Here is an 18,283-nt window from a genome sequence, read left to right as displayed (position 1 = left end):
CAGTCCCAGCTCATGTGATAACTAGGGGATTTCTCATGACTGGCAGCCCCCTTTGTTCTGTTCCACTCCCCTTTATAGCTTTGGCACAAGGCGGGAATCCTTTGTCTCTCTCTGGGTTCCCACCCCTCCTTCTAAATGGAAAAGCAGGTTTAAGATGGACTCCAGTTCAGGTGACATGATCACTGTAAGACCTCCTTCATTACCTAGTAGCTGGAAGACACTACATAGGAAGGCTTGCAGGTAAACAAACCCATTCACAGTTCATTGATTCTGAAGCACCCTTAATGGTGTCCACTTAACATGTTTACATCAGCAACACAAGTTTATATCTTATTCTCCTAACTTCAGACATAGAAATAATACAGGCAAACAAATGGGATGAACACATTCAGTAGATTATAAGCTTTGTAATGATACCTTACAAGAGACCTTTTGCATGAAGCATATTCCAGTTACATTATATTCACACTCATTAGCATATTTCCTAAAACATATGGAGTGCAACATCACAATGAGAATTAAGAAGAAGCTTTGTACCTTTTCTGTTAATACAAGAACAAGAGAATACCCCCAAAAACTGAATTGCAATACATTTAAAATTGATAAAAGGAAATACTTTTTACACAATACATAATTAATCAGTGGAACTCACTGCCACTAGATGTCATTGAATACGAGAGCTTAGTAGGATTAAATAAATAATTAGACTTTTATAGGAAGAAAATCTACAGTTACATTGGGCAGGAAATAAAATTAGAAGAGAGAGTCCCTTATGTTTCAAGGCATAAACTAACCACTAACTGCCTGGAAGTAGGAAAAAAATTCTCCCAGGGGCAGGTAATGGAGGTCCCTTTATAGGTGTTTTATACTTTCCACTGAAGTATCCTGTCCAGAAGAATGGCCAGTACCAGGATTGGATGGCTCACTGGTCTGATTTGATATGGCAGTTCCTGGGTTCTGGAGAGATTAATGAAAGAGAATAAGAGGTGTGTTTCTAAGTCGGATGCTTGAGTTATGAGGGACAGTGTGCAGGGTGGAAAAGGAAGGAGGCAGGGTACAGAAATTCATATTAAACTGGATGTTTTTCTCTCTTAAAAACAGCAGGAGGTAGAGTAGTTTTGTCTGAGGAGAAAGTTGAAAAGTGGAAAGAGGGGTGTCAGTAGAAATTGTCTAGTGTGGAGAAGTAAGAGTTGTTTGGCATGGGAGTGAGGCCACATATATAATAGTCCCTGAACTTTCTGTAGAGGCATTAGGTGGTGCTTAGAGCAGGAGAGGAAGTCTTTTCATTTACAAATCAGCATTGAAACAGTAACAGGGGACCTGGCTCTGTAGCTCAGGGGTTAGACCATTGGTCTTGTAAACCAGGGGCTGCAAGTTCAATTCTTGCTGGGGCCTGCATAGAAGTTTCTGCCTTGGACTGTCATTTCATCGCTTGTCAGCTAGAACTAACCACCACCCACTGAGGGTACTTGGGATGTAGTTCAGGTTTTAGAGCATTGCCATTTGAAAAAATGGCCCAGGGATGCTGTGGAATCTCAGTTATTGGAAATTTTTAAGAGCAGGTTAGACAAACATCTGTCAGGGATGGTCTAGATCAGGGGTCGGCAACCTTTCAGAAGTGGTGTGCCAAGTCTTCATTTATTCACTCTAATTTGAGGGTTCGCGTGCCAGTAATATATTTTAACGTTTTTAGAAAGTCTCTTTCTATAAGTCTCTATAATATATAAGTAAACTATTGTTCTATGTAAAGTAAATAAGGTTTTTAAAATGTTTAAGAAGCTTCATTTAAAATTAAATTTAAAATGCAGAGCCGCCAGAACCCGGGCAGTGTGAGTGCCACTGAAAATCAGCTTGCGTGTCGCCTTTGGCACGTGTGCCATAGGTTGCCTCCCCCTGGTCTAGATGATACTTAGCCCTGCCATGAGTGCAGGGGACTGGACTAGATGACCTCTTGAGGTCCCTTCCAGTCCTTTGATTCTATGATTCTAAGGTTCTCTTACTGCTTTTTGTGCAGGATCATTCACATCCAGCCTTTAAAGACACTGAGATTCTAATCTTTTGCTTTGCTGCTAAAAGAGGTGGTTTGTTGCTGATAGAAGTGTGGGAACATATTTGCACTCAAAGGGGGAGGGATAGCTCAGTGGTTTGAGCATTGGCCTGCTAAACCTAGGGTTGTGAGTTCAATCCTTGAGGGGGCCACTTAGGGATCTGGGGCAAAATCAGTACTTGGGCCTGCTAGTGAAGGCAGGGGGCTGGACTTAATGATCTTTCAAGGTCCCTTCCAGTCCTAGGAGATAGGATATCTCCATTATTACTCAAAATAATCCCCCAAATCCCACAGTTGTCTATCTGTTCTGCCCAGCGTGTAAAGGTTTTGGTTCATGAAGGTCATATACCCAATTATGAAATATTCATAGCTGTGGGAACCAATTTTCATGTGAAGGTGTAATGTTTTGAAACCATGCCATTCGTCATCAGATGAATGAGCATCACTAATGTTTTGATGGCCTTGAGCAGTTCAGAACAGAAAGCTGTCTGAAAGCTTAGTTCTAGTGAGAGTCTTGAGTTGAATTAGACTAGTTTCAGTACGTTACCTTGCTGTTATTGAGGTTGGATGGGTTGCGGGTTCTGAGGGGGGCAGTCAGGGGGCGGGAAGTGGGAGGGGGTGGATGAGGGCAGGGGCCAGGCTGTTTGGGGAGGCACAGCCTTCCCTCCCTGGCCCTCCATACAGTTGCCAACCCCGATGTGGCCCTCGGGCCAAAAAGTTTGCCCACTCCTGCTATACAGCAAAAAAGGGTGTGTTCTTAACTTGTGTTAGCTATCTCAGGTTACAGTAGCAGTGAAGACATGGCAACTTGGCATTTAACTTGGGTTAGGAGCTTGAATTAAAGCCTATAGCAGAGCCTGGGAATGAACTCAAGCTGTTAACCTGAGTTACTGCTATTTTAACTAACCTGTGTTAAGAACAAACTTTTTTTAATTTGCAGTGTATGCATATCCTCAGTTACAAAATCTCCATCATGTCAAAACAGTATAAACACTTAAAATGATCCAGAGCAATGTGAAATTGATCTAAAGAGTGGGTATACTTGAATGATCAGACCAAATTAACTTGCTCTGGGTGAATAAAGTTTTGTAAGCAGATTAAATTACTTTAGTCATTAACCCTCCAGGATGTAGTCTTGTTTGTCCTCAGTTTTGTTTGAACTGTACATGTGCCCTACATTTTGTATCACAATGGCTACATTGTGAAGCTTGTTCCACTCTTTAAAATCCCTTTTAAAATATATGGAGAACAGATAACTTTGATCTCTCCACAGTTCTCATTTGTTACACTCACACGAAACATGAAGCTTCTCAGAGATCTCCTTTGTCAATAGTTACAGCCCTGGTGGATAAAATTGGTAAGTGGACATTTGATCAACTGAAAAATGATAGTCTGTTCTATGAACACTCAGTAATTAATTGCTTATCTCCAGCAGAAACTGATTTCTTCCTCCTTTGTTTACATAAAATTGTTTGGTGTTAATTCTGATATGTTCTCCTTAGATACTATTCTGCCTTTTCTGATGCCTTTCCTTCCAAAAAGTGAATATTTCATCTTTCTGTATTCAGTTTTGCATCAATCAAGTCAGTCTTCTAGATATTGACAGGCCAGTGTTGCTCCTCTTCCAAGAAAGAGGCTTATAGCAGTGTCACTCAGCTTTGATTTTGTACAGTACGTAACCAAGCACACTAATGGTACTTAAAAAATAATAACTTAGCTCTTATATAGCACTTTTCATCTGTAGATCTCAAAGTGCTTTACAAAGGATGTCCATATCATTATCCTCCTTGTACAGATGGGGAAACTGTGGGACAGAGAGGTGAAGTGACTTGCCCAGGGTCACCCAGCAGCCTAATAGCAGAGCCGGAAATAGAGCGGAGTTCTTCCCTTTTCACTATGTATAGATAATCTATTAAACCATTTTAAAAAAAAAGATTAATTGATTAACTCTAATTGTCAATTATGATGACCTGCTGCTATCTTGTGACACCAACAGTGTGTATGTGAGTCCATTGCTGATGATTCTAAACTAGAACTAATCTTGATTTAATACCAGAATAAATTTGCTGTGTGAACAGGAAACACTGTGGCCCTCATTCTTTACCACATCAGAGCTGCATTTTGGGTTTGTCTGCAGGGAGCCAGTTTATAGGGCTGCAGGGAGCCAGTTGATAGGGATACAGGGAAAGACCCTTACACCAGTGGAGGATGGTGTGTAGTGGAACTTTACTGTAGCTTGTCATGCTGTTTCCTCTGTGTGCTGCTTCTTCCCCTTATGCTGCTGATAGGAGGGGTGGCTGGTATAGAAGCTGGTTGAGCTGGTTGAGCTTCTTCCACCAGCAGAGAGTTTCCCTGCACTGGGTGCAATACTGACTGGCCATCTCTAGCTATTTTATGGCCACTTTGTGCTGGATACTCAGTGTGAAGTGGCCTAGGAGAATCCATACCCTTGCTTTTTAAATACTAAACTTCAGTTATCTTGCTCTAATACATTGTCATGTATATTCTAGATTTGTGCAAGAAGGTCATATACCCAGATTGTGATATCAAATTCACTGGAAATGTTTCTTGGGTTGGGAAGACCTCAATGGAAGTGAAGATGCACATGCTTCAGGCTGGGGTCAGTGACTTCTATTTCTTCTATAGCAGAAAACTCTCTTCATTTCTCCCAAAATACCTTGGACACCTCAGAAGGAATTATGAGTGATAACATTAGAAACCTAAATTACACTGAGGGTATCATCTGTTTTAGAAGGGCTACCAACCCCTGTGCTTCAGGACCTAAATGACTACCAGTGGTCTAAGATTAAGAATATACTTCTCCTTTCCAAAGCATAGCTGTTTATGGTAGGTGTTTTATATCTTCCACTGAAGTATCTGGTACTGTTGGAGATAGGATGGACCATTGGTCTAATGCAACATGGCAGTCCATAAGCCCTTCTTTTCTCTTCCAACAAAGGTGTCCTCCCTGCTTTTTGGAAATGTTTTCTTCTTTATTTTAACATCAAAAGATACCCAGATTAGAATGCCAGAGTTTAGAATTGATATTGAAATGGGATATCACAGAAATTTAAGGCTGAAAGGGACTTCATGAGGTCATCTAGTCCAGCCCCCTGCATTGGGGCAGGACCAAGTAAACCTAGACCATCCCAGACAGGTGTTTGTCTAACCTGTTCTTAAAAGCCTCCAATGATGGGAATTCCACAACCTCCCTTAGAAGCCTATTCCAGAGCTTAACTATCCTTATAGTTAGAAAGTTATCCCCGAGATCTAACCTAAATCTTGCTTCAGATTAAGCCCATTACATCTTGTCCTATCTTCAGTGGACATGGAGAACAATTGATCACCGTCCTCTTTGTAACAGCCCAGGAAGGGAGAGTAGTTATTTAAGTTAGGGGTCAATGCTGGCACAAGAACAAAAGGATATAAGCCAGCCATCAATTAGTTTAGTCTTGAAATTAGATGGTTTCTAACTATTAGAGGAGTGATGTTCTGGAACAGCTTTCCAAGGGAAGTAGTGGGGGCAAAAATCTTAACTTGTTTTAAGACTAAGATTGGTAGGTTTATGGAGGGGATGGTATGATGAGATTGCCTACAATGGCCTATGGTCTGTCTGCTACTGCTGTTAGCAAATATCTCCAGAGTCCGGAGATGGGACTCTGGAGGGGGAGAGCTCTGAGTTACTACAGAGAATTCTTTCCCAGGTGTCTGGCCAGTGGATCTTGCCCACGTGCTCAGGGTTTAACAGCTCACCATATTTAGGGTCAGGAGGAATTTTTCCCCAGGTCAGACTGTGGTTTTTTTTTTTTTTTGTCTCCTCTGCAGTGTTGGGCAGAGATCAGTTGCTGGTTTGAACTAGCAGAAATGGTGGATTCTATGTAACTTGAAGTCTTTAAATCAAGATTTAAGGACTTCAGTAACTCAGCCAGAGGTTATGGGCCTACCTCAGTAATGGGTGGGTGTGGTTGTGGCCTGCAGTGTGCAGGAGGAGAACTGGATGATTCTGATGGTGCCCTCTGGCCTTGAAGCCTCTGAGTCTATGTGGGTGACAGCCCTTAGCACATTTGAAAACCATTATCAGGTCCCACCCCCTGTCTTCTTTTCTGAAGACTAAACATGCCCAGTTTTCTAATCGTTCCTGAGAGGTAGGGTTTTGTAAACCTTATAGTTTTTATTGCTCTGCTAGTCTCTCCGCATCTTTCTTAAAGTGTGGTACCCAAAACTGGATACAGTAGTCCAGCTGAGGCCTCACAGTGCCAAGTAGAGCAGTACAGTTACCTCCCATATTTTATATATGACACTCCAATTAATACACCCCAGAATGATATTAGCCTTTTTTGTAAATGCATCACAGTGTTGACTTGTATTAATTTTGTGAAACATTACACCCCCCCCAAGATCCTTTTCAGCAGCACCACTGCCTGGCCAGTTATTCCCCTTTTTGTAGCTGTGATTTAATTTTTTTCTTCTTCCTAAATGTAGTACTTTGCACTTGCCTTTACTGAATGCCATCTTGTTGATTTCAGACCAATTTTCCAAGGTATTGTGTTGATATGTTCTAGTGTGTAAAATAACTTGACTTTTTAGCATTGTAAGACAGATAATTCATGAATGTCACTGGAAACAGTGTTGAAATAAGATACTTTAATTGGAGTACAGTTGATCTACAAAAAATATACCTGGCTAAATAATGGAAAAAATATTTATTAGTAACCATTCAGTGAAAAGCTGCCAATGAATATGATGTATTATTCACAATTAATTATTTGTCCAGCTCCATTACAAAATACTAATGTGGCAATTGAATTGTTCAAAATACATCCTACATGTCAGAAAAACAAATATAAAAACCCAGTTTTGATCCAGTTTACCTCTTAAAACTAATGTCTGTACTGTGGAACTGTTAGTGGATAAGGGATTATCTGTTGCTAAATGTGTCATTCCTCTCTGTGCTGGCATTAGGTAGGCAAGTCGGCAGTGATAATGGGTTGTTGTTGTGGTATTTTTCCATGGGGTTGTTTGGGAATGGAAGTGGGAACTAATTGGTAACTAGAGTTGTTGCCATTTTTTATACTAATTGTATAACCTGTATCATTGCTAAATAGTTGCATGGCAGTTCTGCTGAAATAGAATATTATGCTGAGCACTTCTCTCGTCTTAGGTCCATTGCAAGAGAACTGGAAAGGGGTGAAATGTGAAAGCAAACAACATCTTAATTGCATTATTAGTATGAACTGCGTGGCCTGTTAAACAATGTCACTTTTTTGTAGAGATTAAAACTGGATTTGTTTGTCCTCTTTTAGTTACATGATGGTACTTACAGCCCTGTGTTAGATGCAACCTTTGTCATGGTGGCCCGTGATCCAGAAAACAAGAGGTAATTTATCTGTGTGGGACACTGGGAATACCAGATTGTTGTTGTTGGAAAGTGGCAAATGCTCTAACTTTTATATGTGCTTCAGTTATAAGTAAATCATATACTTGCCCTTTTTTTTTTGGTTAGGAAATAGGCAGTATATTTTCAGGTTCTTTTGGGGGAGAGCTTGAGGGAGAGGAGGTCTACAGTTAGCTTCTCAGAACTGTATAGAGTATTGTTATTAGTTTTCAAACTATAATTGGTATTTGACCCATTTCTAGAAATGGTGTTTCCCTGAATTTAAATAATAGACCTGATTAAAACACGCCAGAAGGAAAAGTCATCTGGAATCCACCAGGAATCTACTGTAACCATGAGAATTAATTGGTCCCTGTATCAAGGGAGGGAAGGGCTGATCCTCAACTTGTAAATGGTCACTCACGAATATAATTTTAATACCATACTGAAAATTCTGGGAGTTCCTTAGAGGACTCTGTCAACCCAAACTTGTGTAACTAATAACTAGGACTGTTAATGATTTTGAAGGAATTTAAAAATTCTAATTTACATTTCCCCATCTTGCTGGTTTTACTTCCCACATATTATTTTGCTTGGTCATTTAAAACAAACAAACTGATCTTTTCTCTTTTGGCCTATAGGGCACTAGCATTGCTGTGGGAGGTTTAACTAAAACTTCTACTTCTTCCCTGTTTAATTTGCAATTTTCAAAAATCTTAAATCTTTCTATTCATAATAGGTCTAACAACTTCTTGTGTGCATAATAATAGAAAAATATTTTTGTGATTTAAAATAATTCGGTGTCCTTGACATAGTAATATGGTCACATGTTTATTTTTTCAAGTTTATAATGCATCTATCCTAGGTACTTAAATGGGTCCTGTGGCTGTAGTATCTGAGTACCTTACAGTCTTTAATGTATTTATCCTCACAACACCCATGTGTGATAGGAAGTGCTATTATTCCCATTTTACAGACAGGAAAGTGATGTACAGAGAGAGTAAGTGACTTTACTGAGATCAGAGAGGATGGCTGTGGTAGAGTAGGAATTGGCCATGGGCAACCTAGGTTCTAGGCTAGGTCTCCTGTCAGTGTACCATCCTTCCTAACCTCATATCTGGGTAACTATTCCAAAAAATAAAACATACAAAATAATATAAAAAGACCATCTCAGCCCAGCTCCGTCCTCTGTAGTCAGAGAACAGAAAGAGAAAACCTGGACTTTGCAGCATGCTTGGAAAGTTAGCAAATCTGGGGAACAGAGAGAAGCTGCCTCAGCAGTGTAGCATGATGCAAACATAGCATATATGTATCTTTTTGTATCCAGTCTGAACATAATGTAACAAATTAAGAACAGAAGTAACTTCTCCAAATTATGGAGAGGGAGGGCTCCTAAGAGTAAACAGTCATCTTGCTTTGTGAAAGATTCGTATGTTAATTTGATCTATATAATTAGGCATTGTAGATTTGTGCAGCACAATAAACAAATGAATTGGACTGTAGGCAGCTTCTAATGTTCTTATTTGGTAAGCTGTATGTGTGGTAAACAGCTTTTGGTTGCTGATAAGGCCACTGCTGAAATGAATAGATTACGGCAGAAGGCTTGCTACAGGTTTTTTCAAGTTCTTTCATTTCATTATTTTAGACAACTATTTAGACAATTTTAGACATTATTTTAGACAATCCTAGATCACTGCTTGAATTTACTGTACTTCTGAATGGTTTCAGTCTGCAGTAATCTCTTATATGAAAATTTGGTCATCATTTAACTTTTAAAGAAGTATAAATGCTATGAGGACTCATTTTTAATTCTACTAGAGAGCTGTTAACAGAGTCTGAGATCTGCTGAGCAATAAAGCCAATGGGTGACCTTCCGGTGTCACCAGCCAGCCTATGAAACTTATTTATTTCTTTAGATGTCATCTTATCTGGGATAAAGCTATGTCTTTCTCTCTTAGATTGTATGTGAACGAAGGAATGTCTATTGATCTTTCCCCTGTGTATTTACATGACAATTTTTTCTAAAGCATATCACTTTAAAAATAATTCATATCTATAGGTCAGCATTTGTTAATCCATTAATTCCTGAGGGCCCAGAGGAGGAAGAAATCTTCAGGAAAGGAGAATGTATGTAATACTTCATGTATACTTTATGGTAGTGGAAAACGGTATAGATTCATTGCAGTGACCGAGAGAGCGTGAAGTTCAGAAATTCTACTAGCAAGAGTTGCTCTTAATTTATTTAAGATCAAATTTACTTCCACCTCACATACCTGCTAGTACCTTGAGATTAGTCCAAACCATGAATTTTGAATCTGGATTTTGAAACATTTTCCCCCTCACCTTACCTCAGATACAAGGTTTTGTTTTAGACCATATCTAGTTGTATCAATTTTAATACGCTATTGTAGTACATCAGAAATACTGAATAACTAAACTGAGAGTAAGGAAACTGTAGATATGTTAATTAAATAAATCATACTTCCTGAACTGCTGCATCTTGTCTTGTGTTCATATTTGGACTGTGGCACACTGAGGGCTATACTATCTAAATTGAATCACATAATATCTTACCAATTAAAGCCCCTATTCAGGACAACATTTAAGCACATGCTTAACATTAAGTTTGCACGTAAATCCCATTAATTTCAATTTTCGGTGCTTTAATCTTTGGATGACCAATTTGACACTTTAGAGGGGCCTGATTTTCAACAACTGGGTGCTCATCACCTTCTGAAAATAGAGCTCTTTCAGGTATCTCAACTTGTCACCCAAAACCGTAGGCAACCAAAATGACTAGTTGTTGGACGGTTCCTTTATATCCTAAGTATATTTCACTGCACAAGACATAAGATAGAGAGGAAGTCATTGTTAGCTTTCTGTATGTGCATGGTAAATCTTTGGGGTTTGTGGCAGCATGTACTGTGTATGACTGATTTTTCTTTTTCTTACTTACCCTTGGTGACTTTTTTATTTCATTAAAGTTTGCTTCACAAATACCTTGTTTTAGAGGAGTTCAAAACTGCTCTGAGTTAAAATAGCCAACTAAGTTAAAATCTGAAAATTGTGGGCTGCCATAACTGGTTTCATCATAACTCATGTCCTCATAAATTTGGTTCTTTGTACCATATACACAGTAACCACACAAGTTTGTGGGGAAATCCAAATGCATGAGCAGCTAATTAACTGAACCACAGAAATGCTATTGAAGGAGATATGAGGGATGGGTTGCAGTATCAGGACCCTTGGAACTTGTCACGATAAAGCCAACTTTAAAAAAAAAAAAAAAAAAATTATAAGGTACAGATCCTTGCGAAAGCCTCGTTACATTATGTTTTTTAAAGTCCCCTGTTTTGTTTATTTTTGAAGGTGTACAAAAATAAAATACCAGAAGACTCTTAAAAGCTCCTTTTCCCCAAAAGTTCTACACTATCTTTAGTAAATAATTAAATTATATACTGCCAATGATACAAAAAGTAGAAATGTGTCACACACTATTCAGTTCCTTTGCATTTTTTAGTATGAATCAATCTGTAGTGGTTAAATGAATATCCTAGTATGTGAATAATGGGTCTGCAGTACATTGCTGTGTTTATAAGACCAACAAATTCTGTTGGCAAACCAGCTAAGTGACCATTTCAAAATAAAGCACTTAAATAAAATGTATGGGTGAAATCCTAGCCCCAGTGAAGTCAGTTACAAAACTTCCATTGGCTTCAGTGGGGCTGATTACACCCTATATTTTTTTCTTTAATGCAGACAAATATTAAAATCAAATTTCTGGTAAGTCTGACTGTGAATACAAAAATCACTTACTCTGGTGATGAATTTTAAAATGGAGAGAGGAGTTGACCCCTTTGTAAAGCAATTTAAAACCAAGTGATGTTCTGCAATCTTTGTGCTCAATAAATTTTTTTTCTTTAGTGAACAGGATAAGGAGGGTTGATTTCAGCACTGCATCCTTACTGAAAATGGCTCCCACTGCAGAAGAAAGAACCATTGTTCATAACATATTCCTTAATACACTGGACACAAGGCAAGTAGGGGAAGAACTAATAACTTGCAAGAAGGGATGGTAATGTGGCAGTTGAATGCTCAGTTGTAAGGGTTGAAGGAATGCAGATACTTTTTGCTTCCCTATCCCATCACTTAAACACTTGGATGCTGTCTCCTGTACCTGGGATACAGGCACAAAGCACCATCAATGTGCTGGTATACCACATATGTTCCCGAACGGAATTTTGTGCCATCCAAGAAAGCTAATGCTATGCAGCAGCTGCAATCAAGAATAAAACAACAAGGTTACAGTAGATGGCTTCTGAGAAAGCAGCATAGAATAATCTTAAGAAAAGGATTAGTCATGCTTAACCACAAGAAGGAATTTAACCCCCTATGGGGCTCTTGGAGCTATTGCACTGGCATTGCAGTCTTGTGCCCTAATAACTGTCTAGACTTCTAAAGGGAAGAAGTGTTCCTTGGCTATAATAATATTTTTCACCTGCTGATCCAAGAGTCTCACAGTGTGTTGGAAACATAAATTCTGGCACCCTGTGAGACTTACTACTTAGCATACTAATTTTACAGATTATGAGGGGGCTGGGAAATAGAGACACAGAGAGATTATGATTTCTAGACAAGAAAACCAGAATGAAAGATTTAAAAAAATGCGATGGGGGCAAATAATCTGAAAAGTGGCAGAATTAGAAAAGATTAAGAAGTGAAGGGATGATAACAGAGGGAAAAGAAAGCTGAAAATATAATTCTTGTACAATTAGTAATATTTTTAATCTGAAGTGAAACGAGACTCTGGAAAGACAGCAGGAAACTCAAAGTAAGATACAGAAAGTGAAGTGAGAGAGAGGAGGAAAGGGAAGGACAAAAAAGGGTAAGGGAAACATTTTATTACCATTAGTATTTTTGGGTTTGTTTTTTTTATATCTTTAAGCTTTCTGAAGGAGCAGCTGCAGAGTTAGACACTTGCACTCACACAGAGCCAGTCTTGAACTAACTTTATTAATACAAAGCAGGAATAACAGTACACAAGAAAATTCTGTAATGTCTATAGAAATAACATTAGAGGAGCTCTTATTTATTCCAATATCTTAAAATTAGTTTTTAACATGGTTGACGTTTTCAAGACTACTTAGTGGATTTAGACACATCTTCCATTTAAAATTAGCAGATGTATGTGTAAATCCCCTAGACAAATTTGCAAATCTTAAATTATGTATCTGATTAATTCATCTGACATTTTGCATCTTCTTATACCCTAATACAGTGGTTTTCAACCTTTTTTCATTTGCAGACCCCTAAAAATGTTGAATGTAGGTGCGGACCCCTTTGGAAATCTTATAGTCTGCAGATCCCCAGGGGTCCACGGACCACAGGTTGAAAACCGCTGCCCTAATAAAAAGGTGAAGGACTTGCTTAGGGAGTGTAGAATGGATTTTTATGGTTGGCTGGGGTTTTTTGCTAGTTAAATTTTTCAGGTCAGGATACTTGAGAGGCTTTTATGGTCTTATGAGCAATGGTTCCCCCATAAACACATGCATAAACATTTTGAGCATTAGAGCCTAACTTTACTCATGTGAACAGTCCCACTGAAATGATCCACTTAAAGTTAAATATGAGCATACATGTTTGAAGGACCATGGCCTTAGACTAGACACTTGCATTAATCAAGTTGTGGTTTTCGAGGTCTGTCAGAAACAGCATATGTTTCTTCCATTTTTTCCATTTGAATCCTGGCTTGCTTGGTGTGCGTACACACACAAGTGGTTTTTCTATTTTTGCGGTTGTAGCTTGTTGAGCACTGCTAAAGCTGGATATTGAGTGTATTGCCTAAACCCCCTTATTTCTACAGGACTGTAAGTTTTCGGAGTCGTGTGCTACCACCCAATTCAGTATGGATGGAAGATGCAAAACTTAAGGGCTTGGAGATCTGCCATCCTCAGGTATTTGAAGGAATACTAATGTGTTACAAAAGTCATAATGAATGAGTTATGAATCATCTTTAAGGTTGGCGGATCTAAGACATTTAACTTAGGCTTTTTTTGTTTTTTACTCTGACGTTTAAATATAGTTCTAAATGTAAGACTTTTAGCATTTCTTTTTATTTATCAGAAGAGATATCTTATGTAAAGAAACTCCTCCACAGACACCTGAGAGCAATGGGAGTTGATCAAGAGACAGTATCCATCAGTGTTAGTCTTAGGGTTGCCACCCATCCAGTTTTCACCCAGACGGTCTGGGTTTCGGCTTGTGTATCTGGGTGCCATTTAACAAGCCCTGATGTCTGTTTTTTTTTTTATCTGGGGGGGAAGAGGCAGAGCAGGGGGCGGGGCCTCGGGGGTCTGATTACCGGCCATTAGAAAGGTGGGAACCCTAGTTAGTCTAATTTGAGAGCACAAGATTTTGACTGAACAGTTCATATTGTTTTAACAGCTTTTGTCTGCCATGAATAAGATTCTTTTAAAATTAGCATTTGAATATATCAGCTAGGGTCACAGATTTGTACAATGCAAACCCTAAAGTTACAAAGGTTTACCTTTAGGACTCAGCAAATGTACAATTCCAGTAGTACAAATACAAAAGTGAAAACACCTGACAGATTCTTCAGAGTGTGTTTAAGATGGGCTGACCACAAATTTTTTTTTTTCCATAGAATCAGAGAATATCAGGGTTGGAAGGGACCTTAGGAGGTCATCTAGTCCAAGCCCCTGCTCAAAGCAGGACCAATCCCCAACTATTTTTTTTGTCCCAGACCCCTAAATTGCCCCATCAAGGATTGAACTCACAACCCTGAGTTTAGCAGGCCAATGCTCAAACTACTGAGCTATCCCTCCCCCCAGTCCATTTTGTTTTGGATGAGTTGAGCTCTTAAGAAGTAAGCACGCTGAATCATTTAGACTTCTATATATGTTTTAATTGTGCTGTACAGTTGCCAAATACTCATTATAGGAGCCATGTATAATCCTATAAACAAGAATACAAATGAACCTGACAGGCTTTACCACTGTGTTGTGTGAGTACATGCATATTGTTGCCACTTTGCTGTTTGTGTTTCTAAATGCAGGAGCGAAACATTTTCAATAGAATCTTCGGGGGGTTTCTCATGAGGAAAGCATTTGAGCTGGGATGGGCTACTGCCTGCAGCTATGGGTGAGTTTCAGGTTTTCAGTATTTGTGTAATCCAGAACATTTTGTGTGTTTATTAATGGGGTAGGGGGAACTGACCTACAAAATAACAGTTCAGCAGTCAATGGAAAATATGTGTAGTTGGGATAGAAAAGGGTTTGATGTTTGAGTGGCTATTCTAACAGCAGGGCACATCAGCTGTAACTTTAGCCTAATCTGGGTCAGAACACACTTTTCATTAAAATAACTCTAAATTTGCATACCAGACTCCTGAAGCTCAGATTTTACAATCTGTTTCTGGGAAAATATGTAACTGATGGAATTTTGTTTTATTTTTAAACTGCCTTTCTGTGCTACTATCACTAACTCTTGGAGATACACACACTAGCTAAAAATGTCAAATATGGGTTCTTGTAGGTATTACATCTTGTAACATCTGTGATTTGATGAATGGCTTATGAACTTTACCTTACAGCCACTTACTCTTAGAAACCAGACTAGGTCCCTGATCCTGCAAACACTTACAAACCTGTCCAACTTTAAGCACATGAGTAGCCCCACTGAAGTCTGTGGGACTACACATATACTGAAAGTTAAGCACGTGTGTAAGCTTTTGCAGGAATGAGGCCTGAGTGAAGAGGACTAGACAAACCAAAAGTGGCAGAAAATTGTGTTTTGACGCTAGTACAGTGGCTCTCAAACTTTTTTTTTTTTTTTTACCGGACCACTTGAAAATTGCTGAGGGTCTCGGTGGACCACTTAGATCTTTCCAAATGTTGTTTGTACCATTAGCTAACTATTGTAAAGCCCTTTGGAGAAAAGCGCTATTTAAAAAACTTTAATAATTAACGTTTTTTTGTTCTACAAATAAAAGCACACAACTCACATTTTAATATCAGTAATCTTACCTTTCTAATGCGATGGATGTGCCCTCTCTCCCCCGCCGCAGGAGCCCCCAAGCTGGGGCTGGGAAGAAGGGGGGTCTCTCCCTCTCCCACCCCCTCCCCTGCCATGGCAGCCCCTGAGCTGGGGCTGGGAAGGAAGGGGGGCTCCCCCGCCGCAGCAGCCACCAAGCTGGGCTGGGAAGGAGGGGGGTATCCTCCCTCCCTCCCTCCCCAGCAGCCACAGAGCTGAGGCTGGGAAGGAGGGCCGTCTCTCCCTGGCAGCCGCAGCCCTGGGCTGGGGAAAGTCGCCTCTTTCTCTGGCTGCCACAGCCCTGCACGTCCCAAATTCCAACCACCCCCTCTTCTCACCCCACTGCCCCCTCCCACCTACCCCCTGCGCGGCTCCACTAATTAGGTGGGTGGCCCTTCATTTTCTTGTGTGCGGTTGCCCAGGCGCGCACCTTAGAGGGAACTATCCGTGGACCACCTGAATGGAGCTCGCGGACCACTGGTGGTCCACAGACCACAGTTTGAGAACCTCCGCTCTAGTACATAATGTTGCTATAGTATGTGGTGTAGTAGAAGAGGATGGGAGCCAGTACTGTGGCAGGAGTACATGTATCACCTTTGTGCTGGCATTCCCTCAGGGTATTTGTTTTCTTCTTGGCACCCTGGCAGTATTCTTTAGCAATTCTTCTTGTTTTTTATATTTATGTGGCTCAGTTTCAGATAAATTTTGCATTAAAGATAATTGAAATTGTTTCAACTTGTGCAGAGACAAGTAGCTGCTCTTGAATATTAAGTGCCTTTTTTTTCTCTGCAGAGGTTCCAGACCTTATGTAGTAGCTGTAGATGATATCATGTTTCAAAGACCAGTTGAGATTGGATCCCTATTACTGCTTTCTGCACAGGTAGGAGTTGGTCTCTTTTCAAACAGCCATAAAGCTTATTCAGCTTGACGTCTTCATTATCAGTCATTGGCAATGAACAATGAGTTATGAAAGTGGTGGAATTAACTCTTCTTCCGTCTTGTCCCCTTTCTTTGGTGTAAATGATAAAATAATAACTGTGTCCACTGTTCTGTCTAGGTTTGTTATACAGAAGAAAACTATATCCAGATTAGAGTACACAGTGAGGTTTATGATTCAGATACCAGAGAGCACAAGACAACCAACATCTTCCATTTCACTTTTATGTCAGAAAGAGAGGTACCACAGATTGTCCCAAAAACATATGGTGGTAAGTGGCAATTTTAATGCATCTCATTAAAACTTTGTTCTTGGAAGGGAAAGACCTATTTTCCGTCTGCTGGTGGAGCATACTTAATTTTTAATAGACTACTACTACTACTAGTAGAGTAACACAAAAAATGTCCCTTCATGCTAAACTGTATTTATTCTATACCCTGCCATAATGCAAATGTATTTCATATTGCCTCTCAAACTTGGTCTTCTGTATAATGCCCAGTAGACTCCAGAGGCTGTGTTTTTAAAGTGACCCTTTTTAAAAAATACTCTTATCTCTTTTCTTTCTTCCTGTCATTTCAGAGTCCATGTTGTATTTAGATGGGAAGCGGCACTTCAGTGCCACCACGAAAGAAACCAGAGAAGCGGAGAAAACTACTGCAGCACCATAGCAAATGGTTAGCTTTGGAGAAACCTCTGTCAAAGATTGCTAGCTTCCTATGCACAGTGTATCAGTAATGGTATTCCTGCTCTTTAACACAGTGTGGTCATCAGTGTAGGCATATTGGAAAGTGGTCTGTTTTTGTACAAAAAGACAATTATTTAGCACTATTTATACAACTAGCTGTAGGCTGACTGTGATATTGTACAGCTTTCCCCTCTACTCTCCCTTTAGAGCTTCCACAGTTAAGATGCATAGCTTCTTAAAATTCTGCTCTGACAGGCTGTTCATGTTAGCATAGAGGGATGAAAACTATAGTCCAGAAAACTTTAAAGGGATACTACCATAGAGAAGTCTCAATTTGGTCACCATTCCCATCTCTTCTCTCCTACACACACTTGTGCTTCTCATTATGGTCCCGATACAGGAAAGTTATCATCTCTCTAAAATGAGGGCTGCTGATGTTGATATCCTGTTTGATCATTTGTGTGCAAATCTGACCCAGGGCACGTCTTCACTACCCGCCGGATCGGCGGGTAGCAATCGATCTATTGGGGATCGACTTATCGCGTCTAGTGAAGACGCGATAAAATCGATCCCTGATTGCTCTGCCGTCGACTCCGGAAAACCACCGCGGCAAGAGGCGGAAGCGGAGTCGACGGCGGAGCGGCAGCGGTCGACTCGCCGCCGTCCTCACAGCAAGGTAAGTCGACCTAAAATATGCAACTTCAGCTACACTATTCACGTAGCTGAAGTTGCCTATCTTAGGTCGACACCCCCCTCCCCCCCCCCCCCCCCCCCCCCCGGTAGTGTAGACCTAGCCTTAAAGTCAGCCTCCTGTTGGTTCTTGGGAACAGGTGCATCAGGGCAGCGGAAGGACAGTGTGATGTGCACATCTGTTTTATGTGAACATAATCCTTGCAATTGTGTGTATTTGTCTGCTGATGGGATCTCACAAGGTTGCTGCAGTCCTTATTTGAAGGATTGATGATGTGTGTTTCCTACTTCTTTTGAGGACACACTAATTTTTACAATGAATGAATTGGCTAAATGTGAAGTTTACAGACATCTGTATGTGGGAGATCGCACCAATACTATATACTCTTTTTTTGAATACTTTTATACAAGTGGTTCAGTGAACAAAAGATGACTAGGGCAAATTCCTGAGAGAATTATTCCCGAAAGCCTTTAGGCTAAATATAGTACAGATGCTAT

The 18,283-nt window shown here is 39.9% G+C and overlaps 1 protein-coding gene and 1 non-coding gene across 4 annotated transcripts in view; both read left to right on the top strand.

Moving 5' to 3' along the window:
- The window catches only part of LOC113406042 (acyl-coenzyme A thioesterase 9, mitochondrial-like), a 36,277-nt gene extending 19,120 nt beyond the window's left edge, over positions 1-17,157 (top strand). For all 3 annotated transcript variants that reach the window (XM_026648188.1, XM_026648187.1, XM_026648191.1), the window contains 10 exons: positions 3,321-3,404; positions 4,558-4,667; positions 7,351-7,424; positions 9,481-9,548; positions 11,346-11,457; positions 13,285-13,375; positions 14,497-14,582; positions 16,266-16,353; positions 16,531-16,681; positions 16,990-17,157. In XM_026648188.1, coding sequence (XP_026503973.1) covers positions 3,321-3,404; positions 4,558-4,667; positions 7,351-7,424; positions 9,481-9,548; positions 11,346-11,457; positions 13,285-13,375; positions 14,497-14,582; positions 16,266-16,353; positions 16,531-16,681; positions 16,990-17,078 — 953 coding nt within the window. In that variant the 3' untranslated portion in view covers positions 17,079-17,157. The remainder of the gene's footprint in view (positions 1-3,320; positions 3,405-4,557; positions 4,668-7,350; positions 7,425-9,480; positions 9,549-11,345; positions 11,458-13,284; positions 13,376-14,496; positions 14,583-16,265; positions 16,354-16,530; positions 16,682-16,989) is intronic.
- Positions 1,323-1,395, top strand: TRNAT-UGU. The gene has a single exon. It is a non-coding gene; the product is annotated as a tRNA-Thr (tRNA).
- Positions 17,158-18,283: the final 1,126 nt, after the last annotated feature.

The sequence above is a fragment of the Terrapene carolina genome, unplaced genomic scaffold (genome assembly GCF_002925995.2).
Source record: "Terrapene carolina triunguis isolate 2854851 unplaced genomic scaffold, T_m_triunguis-2.0 Scaffold22, whole genome shotgun sequence".
Taxonomy (NCBI): domain Eukaryota; kingdom Metazoa; phylum Chordata; order Testudines; family Emydidae; genus Terrapene; species Terrapene triunguis.
The sequence above is the reverse complement of the archived record's forward strand: the minus strand, read 5'-3'. Positions and strand labels throughout refer to the sequence as shown.